This window comes from Haliaeetus albicilla, chromosome 1, assembly GCF_947461875.1.
Source record: "Haliaeetus albicilla chromosome 1, bHalAlb1.1, whole genome shotgun sequence".
NCBI classification, from domain to species: domain Eukaryota; kingdom Metazoa; phylum Chordata; class Aves; order Accipitriformes; family Accipitridae; genus Haliaeetus; species Haliaeetus albicilla.
In genome coordinates, this window is record NC_091483.1 from 75,825,677 (window position 1) to 75,846,810 (window position 21,134).

Sequence of the window (21,134 nt, forward strand, 5' to 3'; positions counted from 1 at the left end):
TTGTATTTAAAATGCTGTTGATGGGCATATCTTAAAATCACGTTCAAAGATAGAGGATGAAAAATAAGTTTAGTCTTTTAGGTTGTCTGCAATTTCTTTCTTAATTAGAGGCACAGTGATTACCAGTCTCTTTCAAACTGTTCATTTGTCACCCTTCTCAGTAGGCTGTTGTTCCTCTGTCACAGTATATGCTCATATTGACCATATTGAGTCAAAATCCAGGAAAAGTATCTTGATTTAGCAAAGCACTTAAGCACACCATAAACACGTGATTTCGTCCTACCTGACTGATGCCTACTGTCCTGCCTGAGTGCTTTTCTGAATTGGGGTAGTACTGCTTCAGAGTTCCTATGACTAAAGCATTAAGCTATACTTAAAATAATTGGATAAGTCCTTTCCCTTGCTTCTTTAGAATCTTCCGTAGAGAACTGGAGATCCCTAGTAGTGATGAGTTCAGCTGCATCCAGCAGAGCATAGTGGTACCCTCCATCAAGGGTCCTGAGCGCAGCCTAGCCATACAAATGCGACTATATTATTTATGGCTCTGGAACTAGCTTAGTCATTTTAATCTTGAAGATGTTATCACTGTGTTCCAATGTTTAATCCAGACATCTCTGATACCTGCAAATTGCATTTACTTCCTATGTTTTAGGTTTCTGAACCTGAAATAGAATACAAACCCCAACGTTGGGTTGCCAAGCTCCATGTACAGTGCCAAAGCGTGCACCTCAAAGGGTGAAAAAGGCTATATGCTGACTGCAGAGCTATCTAGGAGAAGTTAATGAGAAAGTCTAATCACAGAAGTTTGCATTTGAACTCCTCTTAGAAAGCTGGAACAGAATCACAAGGACAGCCAGTGATCCAAAGGCTGTACCTGAAGATACCTGCTAGATAGGTAGTGTTTGGAAAAAAGTGGGCAGGATTCACTCTTTTCAAGTGGCTGTGATGCCCAGCTTTTATATAAGAGCTAGGTGCTTGGAGACCTTAGTTCAACATTTTAAATCTTAGAGTGTTCAACCCTACATCTCTCTCCTCCCAGGAAAATACAAATCAAGGTTAGACTTTGTATGTTGCAGCTGATCCTGTTCAGCAAATATTGTAACATTGAAATAATTGGATTTTTTTAGTTGAGAGAAGATATGATTTAGGAAAAACATGCTAAAAGTCTTCAAATATATAAAAGGTTATTGCAGAGAGTTGGGCAGAGAGTGAACTAAGCATAATGAATGGGCTTACACTGTTGTAAGAGATGTTTCAGTTAAAGAAATCTTTTGAATACTAAAGGTGTATAAATATGGAGATGGGTTACCTATGAAGGCTGTGGGATTCCTATCACTGGAAGGAATGAGACAATTAGACAAATATTTCCAAGGATAGCTGAGGTGACTTCTTAGTTGCCTATGACACTATGATTTTATTGCAGATTGCTTAGAGCATTCAGTTGGAAGAGGGATTTCTTTATTTCAGTCCCGTTTCGGGGATTATTTGGTTTTTTACTTAATGATTGTCTAATTCTGTTTATTAGCAGTAGCTACAGGGACAAAAGTCAAAGATTTACGACTCTCACCTGAGTACTCTAAATGGAATAGTGTGTCCTTTCATGTTTGCTTTCCTTCTGAACTCATGAATTATGCTTTTTGTTGTTGTTGTTGTTTTGGGGTGGCTTGGGGTTTTGTTTTGGTTTTTGGTTTTTTTTGTGGTTTGGTTTGCTGGGGTTTTTTTTGCACAGTAGTCCCATTTCCATGTGATCTTGGAGGATGCCAAACCTAGCTTGTGGTCTTGCAATTAGACCATGCTTTAATTGCATGTCACCAGGAGGCAGAGTTGTGGATGTGAATCCCACCAGGTGAAGAGACAACTGAGTTGCTGTCCCTTAGTAGCCAGGCAACTGTTCCAGGGTGGTACCTCCTCCACCTTATACTAAGAAAAAGCCAACAAATCCAAACCTGATAGCGAGAAGCTATCAGTGTGAATAATGAAGTAATCAGATTACATTTCCTAGATTGGGTCCTACAGGAATCACAGAGGAGGTCAGGTGGGCTCAGAGTGGGTCTATGATGAACACGTGCATAATGTAGCATTTTGGGAGCCTATTGAACTGTCAGGAGGGAAGAGTTCCCTGAGGTACGCAGAGAATTCAAGGACATCCAGGATTAAGGAGCCACTTAGTGGAGTGAAAGGGGTCGGTCACAGTTTTGGATATAGGCATCTGCATTAATTTCTTGAATTTTGTCTAGGTCTTACAGTTCCTTATGGAATTGCCAGTATAGATTTGTGAGAGATGAATTTCCACTGACACTGTGTAATAGAAAACAGGCCAAAAAATAAATGTAAGGTTACTGCTCTGAGGTGAGCGTCATCCCAGTGGCCAATTCACTTAAACTAAGTGCGTAGATTGAGCTACAGGTGTCTGCTTTATATTTTAATCTGCAGAAAATTATTACTGGGTTATGCTTTTATCTAGTGAGTGGTTTCTAAGGCACACATTGGCAAGCATCAACAAGATATTGCAGGTATGTTTGCAGCCTCTAATCTTCTTAGTTTCTGTTTAGATATGTTTGTGTTATAAATGTCCTAGCAGATTTATGGAAACATTTTGCCCCCCTTTCTAAATTATAACTATGAACTAGAGATGTTAAAACATAGACTATATAACCTCATAAACCAAGAGGTTCAGAGGAAAAGACCCTATAAGTAGGTTAGTTACAAATGGATTGAAGTGAAAATCCAGTACTTCTATATTCAGAAATTTAGGTATGGGAATACCGAGGTGATTTATAGTCTCTAGGAACAATACTAGCATATGAAACAAAGAACATTCTCTTGACCACATTATCTCTCTGAGATTAAATCAATGCAAACTTAATCTAGAAACATTATTAAATGTTGTCCTTTCAAGGTAAATATACCTTTTCTGTAGATGATATTTACTATTTGAGAAGGGGAGAGATTCAGAGGGGTCTTCAGTAAATTGTTTACAGTATGGTCTAATTGCGAGCATAAATCTATTACTACTGTAAACTGTGTATTTTCATTTCTGTGAGAGCAGAAAGGTAATTGTCCCTGTGCACAAACTTTTTCATGCAGTGATAAATTATCTAGGCATTTTCTGTCATACATTCTGTATCATAGGTTGTCTGTTGAGCCAGTGTAGATCCAGTGTCATGAAATCCATGTTGGTCTGTGCCTCAGAAAATTCCCTTTCTAGATAAGACTGTCAGACAGTTGTGACTTAGTATTTTAGCTTTTGTACACTGTAACTCCTTTCAGTTTGGAAATCATAATATGTGAATGAGAGAACACACAAAAGGTTTGCCCATATGCAATCAATTTTCCTTATATTCTGCAGCTAAAGAATAACAGAGTAGAGAAATTTTAATAATCTCTATTAAAAATATTTATGTAGTACTTTGTAGTACTATGTAGTGGAGGAATATCTCTAATACTGATAGTACTATCTAGTAGAGGAATATCAGTAATACTGTTCAGTATGCAGATGTATTGTATATTAAAAGATAATTACCTGAATAATCTGATAACTGCTGCCATTCCAGTATGAAAACAGGCATTCTCTTTAAACTATTGATTTCTACCTCTGAACTATAATTTAACCTGTACACATTAACTGCTGATGGTGAATTAAAGTAACAAGGTAATTAGTGGATACTGTTAAGGGTGATATTTACTCTGATTATACCAATGAAAGGACAATTTGTGACAGCTGTGAACAATGCTTACAGTCAAGGCTATGCTTGAAAGAAGGCTGGAGAATTTGATAGTGGTCTAGTTGTTCCTGTTTCACTTTGAGATCTGAGTTTTGTAAAATCCAAACCACAAAATATTCCCTTCTCTTTCATCTGTCATCTACTTACTCATATTCATGCTGTTAGTGCCTTCTTTTGTGTGATGATGGAGAACAGCATAAATACATGTCCTGCTTCCAGGTACTGAATTTACCTTCAAGTAAGTACTGGACATAATAATTGTTCACCTGAGTCTATGTGGCTTTCAGAGAGTTAAAAAAAATGGCTGACCAACAAGAGGACATATCTCGTTATTCCTTTGTAGCAATGGCAGTTAATATCTAAAATAAGGAAGTGTGTAGCTATCATGAAATTCCAAGGGATTTATAAATTATTTACCACTCATCATTTTAAAAAACATTCCTTTCCATTTTTGTAGTGTGGGTTTGGTTGGCTGACGATTTTAAGACATGGAAGTGTCTTTAGCTTACACTATCCTTGCCAGAATCAGAGGAACCTGAGCACCTGATTTCCAATAACTTTGGGAACTGCAGGCTGTTTATAAAATGTGCTGAACATAAAAGTCTGTGTTTTCTCAGCTGTTGTGTATGTGGGATCATGGTAATATCTGTTTTGGTAAGAGACAGACATGCTAATTTTGGAAATTACTCGAGCAAAAGCCTAGAGAGAAACGAAACACAGAACTACTTGGGATTACCATATTGGAAGGACAAAAGTATTTTATTTTTTTTTCTTTTTTAAAGATAAGTTCAGCCATATTTGAATAAAAAGACCACAGTGCAGAAGGGTTTGTTTTGTTCTTTGCACACTGTCTTCCTCCAGGAAGTGGGGAAATTTTCTTTATTTACCACCTGCCAAGCAGGGGACTCAAGGACTGATTACATCTAATAATGGCAAGGTGAGCCAAACTGTTGCACACTAGCAGTTGGTACAGCAGGAACTATGGCAAAATAGGGACTCTTGTTTTTCCAGCCACTTGGCAATTCAGGATACTTCCTGACAATAGCTCTATCTGTTGATATCCTGCTGACTTCTGAAGAACACGGGAAATAAGCAGAAGTATTTTGGATATTCCTGAAATAAATCAAAATAAGTCCTCATGGGCTGAATTATACAAAAATATAGCGTACTGGGTCTGTTTGAAAAAGATAAGGTCAAGTATGCACAAATGCTTTGTGGTAGGCTGACTAAATATATATACGCTTGCCCATACCGGTTTTATACAACCTTGTTTCAAATACATTCTCTGTATCAAATAGATTAAAGATTCATCCTCAGCAAAATGCTGTCTTTTTTTAGGTTACTTCATATAAATGTATGGTATAGCAGACATTGAATTCAGTTACGCTGCCTACTCCCTTAAATAGCAAGAGCAAAGGCCAGTAAATCAGGAATGAGATAAATAGATTTTTGAGAAGCGAAAACCACATCCATAGCTAAATGTTTTTTAAAGAGATATGAATATTTGTGCTTCTGTGTTAATTTTATGAAAATATCAACAAGCTCATGAAAGAGTCATTATTAATCAAGAGATATCACCTGGGTGTTTGTTAGGTCATTAAGGAATAATGAAATACTCATGCTTATCCAGGTGGACTTCTACCGAGGAGACAGGAAGAGCTTTTGCTCTCTTCCTGTCACTGTTAGCAGACATATGGTTACACAATACAGCTACAGGGTTGCACAGCTCCCTTTCCCCCGGTTAGAGTTCTCTCAGTTTTGTTCACTGTCTAAATAATGAGATACACTAGCTTAGGACTCTTAGAACTCCATCTAAAGATTTTTTAGGTAGCCCAGGCTATTTCATACACTTCTAATTAGATATTAGAACTTGTAGTCTCTTGGATTTGTTTCTCCACTTTTTATGAGCTTAATGTCAAGTCTAAAATGCATTTTGGTTAATTAATTTCACTGCATACATTGCAAAAGAATGAAATCTCTTCTTCTGGAGTTGCAATGAAAGAAGAGACACTCCACACCATTGAGCACATACAGGAATGTGAAACTGTGTTTTGCAGTATTAAGACAAATTACAAGCATACCTGCTCTTCACCATGGAGTACTTAAGGTTACTTCTAGAACCCTGCCTTTGAAGAGAGTGGAGAAAAGTTTTCATGTGTATTATATGGCACTCCCTTTAAATAACTGTAACTAAATATCCCTGCTGGAGTCTCCATTTAGAAATATATGACTGTGTTGTGATCTTTCAGCTCTGAAGTTTGGCTGTGTAACTCAGCCAGTATTGATTCGCTGTAAATCTGGAGGTCCTAAACTCAGTGCTACCTGCTAGGAGTCTCACTAAGGGTTAATGTAACATTTCTTTCATTATCATTGGATTACCTGGTTTTGTACTACTGTTACCATTTTTTTATTACTTTAAAGGCTTCTGATTATTTTTCTTTTGTGAAATAGATTCTAAGGAAACAACTTTTGCAGTATTTTTAACTAAATAATTGTTAGTACTTATCCATTGTCTCATTGTTTATGTATCATTTCTATTCTGATCAATATCTAAAATATCTCTCATTTTGTATCTTGTATATTTCTTTTTTTATTCAGAGTATTACTGATAAAAAGTGAGGAATCAAGAATTTGTTTAATATCTGCAGTTCAGAGAGAGAGACAATTTCAATTTGAATGAGAAGGCATGCTCTTCCAAATCAAGTCACATTCAGGGGCAGGTGTTCTGTGGCAGAACATCTAATTGTGGAGATACTACTTGTTATGAATCTGGTGTTTAATAATAACTTATTTGGTAAAGTACTTGTGAGTGAGGCTGTACCACTTGCAGCTCCTGCATCTGCATCACTGCAGATTTCTTAGGATTGTTCTTGAGAAATTTTTTAAACCTATGAGGTACTATAGTATAAGCTTGAATTCCTGTGAGAATAAATGTGGTCCCTTATAGTAGGAAAAGGTGCTGACAAGGTGACAGCAGTTATTAAGAAACAGAGAAGCATTCAGAGGAGAAGCTTTCAGAAAAAAATAAAGCAGAATCTCTCACACTGCTGGTTAGTGCTTTACGCTTGGTTAAGAGTATGCCTAGTCTTACACAGGAATATAAGACTAGGAGGACCTTTTTGGTCATAAAACTGTTGCAGGTGACAATGTCGTAAACTCCCTTTCATACATTGATAGGGTCTCAACTTAGAACTAGTTTTAACCTACATAATACTATTGAAGAGCTGTTGAATTCTCCATTCCTCTTCTGGCTAGAAAACTCCTTTTACTTTCTACCTTATATTTATTCCTAGAGTTCATATACCCAAATTATTCTTGCCAATGTTGTCCATTAGCTTTATTGGCTCTCCTGGCCCCCCAGTGTTTGCTTTGTATAAATGCTTCAGGAAGGCAATCAACTGTGTTCTCAACCCTCATTCTTTAAGGAACAGGACAAGCTTTCTTAGGGTATTTGTCATAAAAATACCTTAATAAACTAGTGTTAGGAGCAGCTAGTTATGACTACATGGAATTCCATATTTGTTAATCTGTATTTCTTCTTGGCAAGGAAGATGAGCCTCTGTGGCACTGACTGACTGTTTCACTAAACTGCTTTAGTTACCAAAGCTAGCTTTTTTAGCTAGCTCCAAAAACTCTGCACCAGAGCACAGTCTTAGGAATACTTGTATCATGGTCCAGAAACATAACTTTATTTTGAAACAGCCATGAAACTGGGCTAGCAGAATGATGGATGAAACAAAGAAATAATGACTTGAGAGGCTACCTTTACTCTAATAAATTTAGCACCAGGGATGTTCCTAGTTGCTGGCACTCAAAATCTGGGTTGGTAAATTGGTCCCTGTCATGGTCGTGGCTCTGGACCAAACAGTTCCTGGGCACAGTTCCTGAATTATCATGGGCCAGGGATTACTTCCACCTGGCTGCTGGATGCAGCACCATGTTTGGATGGTAAGAGAGTTTTGAAGGATGGATTATGTGGTGATGTTTTCCAGTTAGCCCCGAATATTTATGGGCAGGTTTAATTTCTTAATACTGACTTAATGTCTCTTTTCACATGGTTGCTTTATCTTTTTGCCTATTCAATATTTATGGGCAGGTTTAATTTCTTAATACTGACTTAATGTCTCTTTTCACATGGTTGGGGTTGTTTGGTTTTTTTTCTATTCAATATTGTGGTAGCCTACCACTACCAAATTCGTATTTCCTGAACATGATAACCAAATTATGTTAACTACCCCAGATAAAATCTCACCAGCATATTGTACAGCAGTACTAATATTGTCCTGTAATTGGAAATAGCTCACTTGACGCATCCTGAGATCGCATTTGTTTTTCTACAGCTAAACCACACTGTTTCCTAGTTGTTCCATGATAAATTATTAACATCTTTTCTGTTTCTAATTCCTCATCCCCTACTTTATACACAAATTCTATACTTTAATAATTCTTATTTGCAAAAAAAAATAGCTTGCAGAAAAGCAATAGTCTCTATTATTCTTTAGACTCTGTGAAAGGGTTTATTTCTCAAGCTGTGCAGCACGTGGGGATAGGATCACAATTACTACAGTCTGGAGTGGGGAAATGGTGTCAGGGTGCTATCTGATTTTGTTCTTCTTTGCTGTTTTGGAGAAGAGTTTGTTACGAAATAGGTTGGAAGACAAGCTCTAAGATCTCTGTATATTACCTTTCTGTTTCTCTCTTCTGTCCTGTCATTATACTCACTTTGGGATTAGGCAGTCTCTTACATCTGCTTGAAAACATTGTGATATCAGCTGTAATTGCATCCTCAGGTTATGTCTCTAGTTTTGGCCTAGGAGTATTTAGCCTGGTATGTCATTAATGGTAAAGTCCATTACTATTAAATTTCTGTAAGGCTAACAGATTAAATCATTGTTCTGAAAAAGCATCATTATTTAAATCAGGCTTGTTTACATTAAGCAAAAAGCACTGATTCTAGATTGAGATTTTCATCCCTCTCAATAAACATCACTTGTGAAATATGTCTGTTTCTTAATGAATGATTGTAGTAACTGTTATATTTTTGCATAATAAAAGAACTGTACTAAAGGGTACTCCTCAAAAGATTCTGACAGGAAACACTTGAAAATCGTGGCATTTACAAATGTGCATGATAACTGTAATAATTTTTGTTTTGCCTTTGGAATACTTTTGTTAGGTAGCTCTGCTTCCACAAATGAAGGTTTAAATATATATATCTGTATATATATTAGAACTTTTCTGTTGAGCTATAGGAGACAGATGTAGGTTTTGGCTTGTGATGTTTAATTATTGCAGTATGTTTTTTCAAAGGGCATTCATGTAGTGGTTTAATTAGTTATTGCTTTCTCCACTTACTCCCTTCTACCCCCTTGTCCCATTCCTCCCCCCCAAAAATAACTCCTGTACATGCTGAAATTTAGCAAAAGGGAGGATGTTCACTTTGCCTTCTCAGAATCAGAGTTTTAAAACATTTTAAGCTCCGAGTTCAACACCTCATGGGTGTTGGTGTGGAATATTTCAACAGTTTTACTTTTGCAGCAAAGCAGTTGCTATCTGTTTTGCAAGCTCACTTGCAATAGTTGATATTAATGAAATTTAACACTTGTCTTGCTTTGCACTCTGACCGACTGTCTGTATGGTGGCTTATGGAAATTTCACCTTGTAGTTTACAGTCCCTTGGAGAAGTGCAGCTGTGACATTTGTTTAGACTAGCAGATAATAAGGTAGAGGGAATAAAGTCTTCAGGAAGCATAATGGCTTTTGTTTTTAGAAGAGCTAAACAATAACTTTAAATAAACCAGGTTGTTAACTACAAGTTTAACCAGACAGCTTAATTTTATGTCACGTTAGAAGCTTATTATTATTGCACATTAAATGCTTTCTTACCATTCTAGAATAAATGAAAAATAAAGTTTTGGAATTGTCACCACCACAACTAACACACAAACTAGTGAAAAAGCAAGCTCTGAGGAGGTTGGGCAGTCCTCAGTTGTTTTGTGGTGTCTGATAACATTTGGCTTTGCTAATTTCAAGGAGAGGCTTTCTTGTGTATGAAAAGCTCGCTCCAAGGAGTCATCTCCTTCTAGAGTGACTTTGATAAAATGCAACATTTTATGAGCACACTCCAGAGCTTAATAAAATGTTTCCGTTGATTTCATTTAACTCAACTTTAACTTCAGTGTCAAGCTAAATCTTGATGAAATCAAGAATGCAAAAGCAATTCATTCTTCACTTTTACTTTTGCTTTTAATTCAGTGTGATCGTAGGCATAATAGAAATTTAAGCTGCAAGAGGTGCTTTAAGTGAAGATTGAAAGAGATGGGATATGAAGTATCTTATCTGTCTCTGCAGAGCCCATTTGTTCAAGACTCTCATATATAGCATGACTGATTTCTTCCTATTTTGATTGCCCTGTCAAGATATTTAAAAGTTGGCTTCTTATTTTTTTCTGAACGACGTAGGTGCAGTTTGATATAGTGTGACATCTCCTCTCTTCTTCCCTGCTTGTTTTTCCTGAGCAAACCGTACATTGTTGTAACAATATTGTAGCTCCATGTTTTGTTCCACATAATATCTGAGATGGCAGTTGCATCATCTTTTGATTATATGTTAAGAATCTGTTTCCTTCTGTTTCACTTTTCTGTTATTTGTCTAAAGGCTGCTTTGAAGATCCATTTATTTTTTTTACAAAGTTATGAGACTTCTAACAGGTCCAAGATGGGTAATTATTTGATACTCTGCTACAGCTACCTGTATCATCTCCCAAAATGGCTTTTGTTCCTTCTTAACTGTTTGAAGCCTCTTACAGAAAAGCTTGAATAGTACATGTGATAAATGAAGAACTCTAAGAACATTAATTTACATTTGGTCCCTGACATTGTTTTATACAGATGGCCCCTGAACAATTTTTATGTCACCCAATTTGTATAGATCCCTTAATCTGTTTGTATAAACCCCTTAAACTGTTGATGTTCACATTGGCACCTGAAGCTGGGAGTTAGTTACCCTGACTTCCTTTTATTCTGTGCTCGTAGACCCAAAGACCCTTCAGTAATCACATGACTCAGAAATAAATACCATGTGTCCGTGTCATTCACTATGTAAGAGAGACTATGGCTGTGAGAAGAAAGCCCTTTTTTTTTGTTCGTGAAGAGGGAAAAAGGTGAAGGTTGCAGGGTAGGATGTGCTCTTTCAAGCATCTTCATCAATGTCAGGGACTTTCTGTTCTAACTGACAGATGTCCAGAATTGTGCATTTTTAAAGAAAAATCTCTAAGTGACCTTTTTTGTCAAGAGCACTGAAAATAACTGCTATCTAATTTATCTTTTCAGTATCCAATATCTGGGACATCAACATGCAAGTAAATATCTTAATAAAGGTAATGGATCACTTTACTCCCAAATGAATCTTTCGACAAATTGTTACTGATGATAGCTATAATTTATGACATGACCTTGTGCAATTTCTTTATCTGGTTTCTTGCTACTTTAAAATGTAGCAACAGAAGACTTCTGGACCACAGAGCAAGCTGCAAAGATATGTTTTTATCTTCTGTAAAATACATGAAAGATAGATATCATGCTCTTTAAAAGAAGGTTGAGGACTAATGAAATAAATCTTCATGCAATGAACTATAGAGGCTACTCAGACAAAATAAATTATTTTATGATTAACCATTGGAAGGACTTTTAAAATCCTAAAGTCCTTCTGGAGTCTTGCAAAAGAGTTTTACAGGGGTTATAAAGCTTTTCCTGGTGCTAAATAGATATAAAACAAATTAAAATGTAGTTTGGTAGGGTGGCATACAAAAAGAGGAAAAGAGGCACAATGACAAAAATGTTGCAGAGCTGCCTGTAGTATAGGAAGGATGACATCAAGCTGACAGTGCTGTATTTTGTTCATTCAAAGAAGTTGAACACAACTAAAAGCTTTTATAAAAACCTCTAAACTAAATAAAACATAAATTTAAACTCTGTGAGTGTGAGGTTGTGACCCTTTCCCCTCTGTGTTTAAGTACGTGACCCCTATCTTTACATGGGAGATCCATTCCAGAGATTCTCCATCATGTGCAGTGGCCACTGGAAGACAGCTCTGCCTCTCCCAGTGCCAGGTGGGAATAAATATATGTGAAATGGGGACCCTGTGTGGTATAACCCTTTAGATAAGGAGGAGGTGTGAGCAATCTGATGTACTACTAACGATATCTCAATGCCCTAGTTTATTGATTAATTTATTGGTGCATATCCTTGGGTGAAGAGTTTCTTTGAGTTATTCTGTAACCTTATGTCTCACTTATGCAAACTGGGTTACAGTAAAAATGGGATTACAAGCATTAGAAGTGCTTAGAAGTGACATAGATAAAGAAATAAAATAAAAAACTTTATATATACTTAGGTTACATCAGAAAGGTCTGTCTTTCTATCTTTGTTAGCTATTTCACCTGCTGTTTCCCTTCTGACAAGATGTTAGTCTGCATTTCAGTCTTTGTGGGTGCTTCCTTTTTTTAGAAAAGTATCTTAACTTTATTTCCACTATTCTGGGCAGTCTAGACAAATTTCATTTTTCGTCCTGATGTCTTTATGCTCTTCTTATGAGAAAGACAATCTAGCTACTTTTTGTTTAGAACATAGTTGTATAGATGCCTCATAGTTATAGAAGGCATATATATGTGGTTATAGATGTGGTTTTCACTGGACATTCTGTATCAAACTATACATTAAAACAGTGTATGATAAAAATATCTAGATGGGCTAATTGTGTGTACCTTATGCCTGACTCTTGATTGACATGTGAGGCAAAAGTAGTGATCTATTTTGATATGACAGTGGCTTCAGAGAAACCATTTCCCAACCTCTTCATTTTCTATATTTTGTAACAGAGATTAACCAGGCAAAAGTTGTTCCAAGATTGCTTCCACGTGTTACTGTAAAAATGCCTGAGACAATGTATGCCTGAGCCTAGTCAGCATTTTCCATTAGTCATGGAATAGCAGCTTTCAAAAACATTGCTTTTTCTTGTGCATTGCATTAACAGTGAGCAGACCAGGTTACGTGTAGCCAATCTTTTCCGTATGTTTAGGATGCTCACATACGTTGTGGTATATATTCTGCTTGCCTTTAGGTATAATAAGGCCAGTGTGATTGAAAAAGTAAGCTTTCAGAACTTACCTCCTACATGATCTATCCAGTGGCAATACCACTGTAAAACTGAGCTTTTCTAAAGCTTGCAGTTGTCACTAATTACATAAATTGTCTGTACCAGTTTCATATGCCAACACAAAGTTCCAGGCAGAAACTTAGAAAATACACAGCCCTCATCTGCTATTAAATAGCAACAGGTGATTAAAAATGAGAGATTTATATAGTTCACTGATGAAATGAAAAAAAGCTGTAAAAGCAGTCAGATGAACGAATGCATATTCACTCATATGTTCACTCATTTATTGGACATTAATGACCATGTATAAAATGAATTTAATGGCACTCCATCTCGTTTCCCACATCAACAACTCACAGCTAGGACTTGGATTAATTGGCAGATGCAGGAGAGCGGCCAAGAGCTTTGTGGCTATTATGACTGAGCTTAGCTTGGCTGGAATGTAGTGCAGATCAAGGCAATGCATGTCTGCCAGATATTGTGTTTGAGAAGTTTGTTCTGCCTTTTCCTGTACATAAACAGACGACTTCCGTCACCATAGAACATTTCCCAGAAATGCTGAAATGTCTTATCGCATTCTTTTAAGACTGATTTCCTTCCATTTCTACCTGTTCTCAAAGTTTTATTTTGGCATTGCTCAAACTTTATGCACTGTAGCCTCTCTGATTTTTTTAGTGTTCATATACTTCATGCTGTGTGTGCTCATTTCTGTATACTAAAATTTGCGTTACTTCTTTCCTTTTAATATTCAGTACAGGCTAAAACCAAATCCATCCAGATCTCTACTCTGTATTAAATGTGTTATTCTAGTTTATAGTTAAGCTTTTTTTAAATTACAGATATGATTGCCATATTTTTCTTGAGTATAAAGAAACTTGGTGTTAATATGTTTTAAAGACTTAAGGCTTAATTAGCAGAAACTCCTTGAGATGTCCATTAGACACTATTAATATATGAAAACATACAGTGAATTTTGGAGAAATTATAGAAAATATTCAAAATATCTCTGAAAAAGTAATAAATTACATATGCCCGTTTTTCAAGTTTCATATCTGCACTGTATGTTTCTTAAAATAATTTGATGTTATCCTTCGTCACTGTTTCACTGGAAAATTTTTCTCCTTTTTTTTCACTCTAAGAATTAGGCAGCTATTCGCTTTTAGGCATACAGCCCAGTTCTTAGTAGAATCACCTTTTTAAAGAGTTTCTATATCTCTACTCTCACTATGTTTGTCAACTTTTCTACAGTTTTCAGCTGTACGTTGTTTTGCTGTCCTCGCAGACCTTTCCAAATTGTTTAGCTCTGCTAACTCCTTCCAAGGATTGTAAGATCTGTTAACCTGAGCATATCTTCCAGCACTGAAGTCCATTTTTTATTCTACCTAATAGACATGTATCAAGTAAGGTACTATAAAGCACAGTACTTGGAAAAAAAATACTAAATGAAGAAAGGTAGAGGACAAACAAATCAGGCATGTGGAAATAGACTGAGACAAGTATGCAGGCAAGGACAGGAATGTAGGAGGTGAAATATTGCACATTTGGAGATGGCAAGTCAGGAGGAATTTGAAGATGATGGTAATATTGATTATGAACTTGAACAAATAGTGTATTTGAGAAAGAGAAATGAGAAGTATGTCATAAGATGGAAAAATATGTTTCATGCTAGAACTAATAATTGCATTTATATTTTTTGTAGGGCTTCAGAAATTGTGCTATTTCCACAACAAAACCTGCAGCAAATTCTTTCTTTTGAGCTTTTTTTTCTGCATCAGTTTCTATTACACTGCATTAACGTTCTTCCTGTTCTTCCGGATGTACATACAGTACTGGGTGAACTGAAGTCTGCCTCCATGTCACTGTCTGGGCCTAGCCGCTACATCATACCACAATTCAGCGCTGAGTATTTTCATGCATTAGATAGCTTGCTTAGTGATAGTAGCTTAAAAATTTCTTACACAAGTAAGCAGATAACAATGTCTCTTTTTCAATATCATGGTATTCCATGATAAGTCCAAAGCCAAAATAAAAGTTTTACCTTTAAATAGGTTCTCACAGTACCCATTAAAACAAATTAATTATCACAAATATAAAGTTGTTTGTAGAGGAAACAGGCTGAAGAAGGGGGCCCACTGCGGATTTCTAACATGGCTGCTGTGCTTCTGAGAAATTGTACCTCCACCCCACCCCAATTTTGTTATTCAAAGGAATAGTTTTCACCTCAAACTGCAGGAATGCCACTCTGTATTACAGAAGGAATCAAGTATCCTAGGTAGAAACCAATCATTGTCAATACAAACAGAAAAAAATGTTCTCATTATTAGAAAAAAAGGAATACTTTTGATTAATGACTTGTGTTTGCTCAAGCACTTGTGATTTATATGGCAATTTTATACTTTATTATTCCAGTGTCTTGAATGCGGTACATAAATTTACAGATACAGAGTGCTAGATGTAATGCCTCTCTGCCAAGTGCTCGCATTTCCCACTGTGACACACTAGGTGTTGACTGACCATTTTGGTTTTACCATTATATTAAAAGAAATATTTGACATAAAGCTCTGAAATTTTAATTGCTTCTCATGTATTTCATGGCTAACCAAAGATCAGGAAATGCTAAGTGACTGTTGTGATTGCCATGATCACATGGTGCATGTACAGCTACACCAATAACTGTGTTAGGCAAGGTTTTATTGTGATCGCTTACAGTGGAAACACAGGATCTTCCTCCTGACACTGCCTATCATGATTACAGCAATAAGTCTGTTTCTGTTTTTCTCAGTCAGCCCTGTCAAGTTGAAGCTTGGATAATGCAAAATCATCCTTGAAAACCTAGCAGTGGGTCTTGCTGTGCACATAATCAAGTTCTAGTGTCTTCTTTCACTGTTAAAGCTTCTCTAGAATCACCAGTCACCCCCAGCAAGACTTTTGCCTTGTGTCTTCCCCGGTACCATGATCTGATAAGTATGTATGTTCCTCTACAGATCCCCATGACTTCTTACCCACTGTGTTAATTTCTATTATAGCCATTCTTTTTCAGAGAAGTCAACAGCTAACATACCCCCTACTGGGAGCCCTTGGCTCTCAGTTGCCTCAAGCCCCAGACTTCAGTAAATCTGCAAGTCAACTCTATTGCTGTACTCCTATGTCTTGCCTTCTTCAGGCCTCTAGTTCAAATATGCAGTATTAGGAAAGCAGTATTATGTTGTGTATTGTTTCCCTAGTTTCAGCGTTCTTCATCTCAGAAAAGTCCTCAGGTAAGATATACTCTCTTATCAGATTCTATTTTCCCTCCTGGTTCTGGATAGATGCTTTCTCAAGTGTATATGTAGCTTTATGCCAGGTTCTTCAGGAAATTCCTGCAGACTTTCTGCCAGAGGTTGCTTCAGGAAATCCTTAATGATGTCTGGTTTCCTAATTCTGCACTTATTAGCTCCAATTGCCACTTTGTCCTCTTATTCAGGTACATTTGGGAATCTCAACCTACTTCATTCAAAAGAGTCATGAACTTTTGACCTGGCATAACTAAGGCAGCAAACTATAAGTGTCTCCAACTACTGGAACAATTGACTTAAGTGGGAATAGTCTTCATTACAGATGGAAAACACTATGTAATAGATTATCCAGTTCTTCGTGTTTCTCAGCCTTAAAACGAGCAGTGAAAAGTCTGTTTTATCTTTGAGCAATTAGTAGCATTCAAAGGAATAATGTGAGCTTCTACAAAACCAAAGGCTATTTGCCCAATGAAGGTTTGAAATCATATTCAATTTTATTTTTCCTCTTCAAAAAATCTGTACTGCCATAAGGACTTACTTAAATCTCATTGCACTCAAGGTCTACCTGTTTATCATTCAGAGACCCTAATTATACCAGCACTGTGCATAGGCTTGGCTAAAATCAGTGTATCGGCCAAGCAAGCAAAAATTTGTGGCTCTGCTGATTTTCTAGGTGTTTGAATATCATAATAATGGTGAAAGACTCTTCTTCAAGAAGATACACAGAAATATGCCATTTTCTCAAAGCTCATCAGCCAAAACATTCATGACAAAGCATCTTTCATGGCAAAAAACCTTCATAAGAAAGCATAGCAAACTTTGCTTTTAAAAATGCAACCAAATCATTATGAACAGACTCATGAGGAGACTTATTCACAAATTGTGCCTATGTCATCAAGTATCTCTGATAGGAATTCATCTCTGTGTTCCAAATACAATTTGTGTAGGTATTTGTTTTCAGAGTGTGAGTAGGTGATCAAGATTTTCCCCAATGCACTTCAATTTAAACCAAATGATCAATATTCTTTGGTGTTTTCAATTGTCAATAATGTCAGCATTCTTTCTGAAGCTTCATTTTGATAAGGAAAAGTATAGGTGGCACATACTTGTCAGTTGCAGAGTCCTAGCTTTTTATTTGCAAATTGCTAAATCCATTAGCCTTTCCATAGGACTGTTGGTGAGTGAATGGGAACCAGGAAGGACCATACTGCTGGGAGTAAACTAGCTACACTCTCTAGTTAAGAAACAGCCAGTGCTTCTGTTTTATGAAGCATCTCTATTGTGGAGCTCTGTAAGACATATGGAGAGATTCAGTGCATGCTGTTATCAGTCATTATTCTTGATAAAAGGTTGGATATTCCTATTAGTGAACCCCTGATATAGCCTTTGTTTAAATAAGCTTTAGATCAGACTTAGGCTTTGAGTCTCTCTATTTAGCATGTCTTGAAGTAATGCTGTTGCTGGAAAGATTTAATTTTTCTCATGGGTCAATATTGAATCCTCTTCAACCTAAAGAACTACTAATATAGTAGTAGGACTTTTCCTAGCCAAGAATTTGATTAAAAATAAAAGGAAAGGAGAAGACGAAGATTAAAATTAAGGGTTTCTTTTACTATGGACTATCACCACTATAAAAAAGTTGTGCATTCCTGGCTGAAGACAAAAGCCCTTACATCCTTCTGTTCATATCTTACAAGTATGTAGTTATTAAATGGTTATTGACTTTAATACACTTTCTGTGGGGACAACAACTTAAATTAGTTTTAACTGAAATTGTATGATTTGTTTGTTTGTTTAGGAAGGGGATTCCAAGTGAACAAGTGAAACACGCTGATAGAGAGCAAGCAAAGCGTGTAGTTTACTCAGTGGTTTATGGAGCAGGTAGGCATTTTTAGAAAAAAACCCAGCTACAGTAGATTCATACTTTATACATAATTTATACAAGTAGACTGAATTTCTAAAGGTGAATAAAAGTTTGTCAGAATATTAAATTTTTATTTTTATCAAGGATTTTTAAATGATCTACCCAGTATCAAAATTACCAAATTAATACAGCCACATTGAGGTGTACAAAGATTACTCTGATTTTGTGTTTATTTGCTGCTGATGTAACTGAAGCATTTGTCTTTATCTAAAATGAGTTTACTTTTGAGTGGATTTTGCATTCTGTCAGTATATAGACAGAGATGAGAATAAATACAATGAAATTAAAAGATCTTCAATATTGTCTCAAAACACATTCATAGAACCACAGAATGGCTGAGGTTGGAAGGGACCTCTGGAGGTCACCAGATCCAGCCCCCCTGCTCAAGCAGGGACATCTAGAGCCGATTGAAGGGGAGAAAAACACTTCAATTTTAGCTCTCCAGAATATCTATTTTATGCATAGGGGTGTAGATTATATACATATATATAAAAGAATATATATAGACACACATGTATTTTTACATTCAGCTGTATTGCATTTTAAACATCTGTGTTTAAATTCTATATTAAAAAAGCCCAGGACTAGCTCCCTGCAATGTAAATTCAGACCTTCCCATGCTGAGACTGGAATCAAATCTCCTGTTTGCAGCCTGAATGTTTTCATCACTAGATTATTTTACAAAATGCAAGCATTAGCACCCCTGCCCCTTGGTCCATGCAGGTGCTACACATTTCCTATCTGTTCCCTTCATTCTGGGTGGAACAGGCAGATACCTGACTTAATCAGACTGAATCACCACCATCTGAATGGTCTGTAGCTCTGTACGTAGTCAGTGGGGAAAAGGAAATGCCTCAGTTACTGGGGCTAGAGTCTCCTTCAGTAGAGCCTATGTCGTCTGTGCATGCTATAGAGAATTTAGATTATTAGATTAGGCAGAGTATTGGCATTCCCTCACTTGCTTTGTACCAGGCACCACACATTTCAGTGCAGCAGTGCTTGATTTAAGTATCTCCATTTACTTGTTTGTGCTTTGTCTCCCTCTCTCTCAAATGAGGGCAGCTGAAGCATCTGAAAGATAATAAGATGCTTCAGTTCATTGGTAGTGTGATCAGATCCTAATGAAGACATAACATGGAGTGATATCATTAAACTATTTAGATGGAAACTGGGCTGACAAAAAATAATTGTTAGCTACCTGAAATTGATGGACTGAATTCTACCCACCGTTTGTCTCCCTTCAAAAGATGGCTAACTTGTCATTAAGGAGACATTTTGATACAACTGAAGAGTGTGAATAATATTTATTTCACTTCTTTTGGGATTGAAAAATACAGAGACATTCCCTGAGGAGCTTGCCTATATTATGCTTACAGGAGTTAATGAAAATCTTTCACGTAGTAAATAGTAATTTTTTTTTCTTTTTGTTTTCTTAGCTTTAGGTTACATTTGGTTCATATTTTCAAGGTCTTTTCTATAATCCTGGAGGATAGAAAATAGTATAATAAAGAAAGAAGAGTCTCATTATGTCTAGGAGTTGGTACTTCAATAAATACAGCAAATATTGAGAGGGATGACAGTATTATTGTCTTTTGCTTGGTTTGGAGCAATTCAATTCACCTGCTTCTGCCCCAGTCATCTTGTAAAACTAAAGTACAGACAACTTAAACATCTGTAAAATAAGGAGTAATTCCATTCAATGGCAGTATATTCAAGCACTGAATTGACACAGAGGGATGTCAAGGTATTTAAATGAAAAGCAGAGAAACTAATGATATTTTCAGTTTTGAAAGATGATATTACAGAATGGAAACACTAAAACTCGTAGGCTGCTGCTAACAATTCCCCTGACACGGATAACTCAAGGAGAGTGCTCAGGGAAGCTTTAGTCCGCTCCCGAGCGCTGCTTCGCATGGCCTATGCTCCAGCATTGTGGAACATGATCTGACACAATTACGAGGCTCTACATTCCTCTCTTTTTGCTTCCCAGGAACTGCATTTCCCTGGAACCTTTCAGACTTCCTTTCCGATGTTGTGGCTTATTTTTCCTACTATTTTATGCAATACTTTGTTCTGTATATCAGTAGTTCTTTAAATGGATAACATGGACAAACGTAGACGTTACAGTTCTCTAAGGAAGCCACAGCAGTCTCCTAGCTGTTAACAATATGTGCTTTAGCAGATAGATTTGTCGTTTGCTGACTCAGGAAGAAAATGCAAATTAATTAGATGTCAAATAAAAGTACAGACCTATAGTAGCTGAGCAAGGGTCATCCTGGATGTCTTGTGAATTTCTTCTTCTAGCACCTTGTCCAGACTAGTATTCCTGCAGCTCAGTGCAGATCCTGGCATGACTGAGAACAAAATGCTACAGAATTGTTCTGAAATGCACATCAGACTGACAGTGATGGCATTTAGGTGGCTGAAATCTTCTCTCTTTCAAAAATGCTAGATAATTTTTCCTGACAGTATTACTGTGACAATAACTATTCTATGCCTTTGGTGCCTTGAGAGATCGCCTCTCAGCTTATGTTATTTGCGGACACAGTGCTGGGTTTGTGTTGCTCTGCAGCTGACATAAATATATCTGTCTTTCAAACCTCATATGACTAATGTTGATGCATGTTTTATTTTTACTGGAACTGTTTGGTTTATAAATGTGTTTAAACTGTAGCTCTTAATTTATATTTTCACACTCTGGAAAACTGTCTTCAGCTTTTTTCCACCTTCTCTATAAATGCTCTTAGATCCAACGTTATATATATTGTGCACCTATATCCCATCCAAAAGCTATTATTCCTTCCTCTCTCTGTTGAAACACTTTTTCTGTTTTTTTCTTTTTCCAACCCTTTTATCTCACAACTTGGACCCAGATTTTTACAGGCATTGAGGAGCCAAAGACTGTTCGAAATCCATGGGACTCCTAACGGCCTTTCTAAAATAAGGCTTTGTCTGATTGCTTCAGCAGTTAAGTTGTTCTATGACTTCTACACCAAATCTAAAGAAACTCAACCAGCCACATCGCCATTCTCTTTTAGATCTTCATTCACATTT

At 36.6% G+C, this 21,134-nt stretch overlaps 1 protein-coding gene across 1 annotated transcript in view; it reads left to right on the forward strand.

Moving 5' to 3' along the window:
• POLN (DNA polymerase nu) overlaps positions 1–21,134 on the forward strand; it is a 106,745-nt gene that overhangs the window by 53,317 nt on the left and 32,294 nt on the right. Inside the window, exon 18 of the mRNA XM_069795280.1 lies at positions 17,955–18,037. Within this exon, the coding sequence (XP_069651381.1) occupies positions 17,955–18,037 (83 nt within the window). The remainder of the gene's footprint in view (positions 1–17,954; positions 18,038–21,134) is intronic.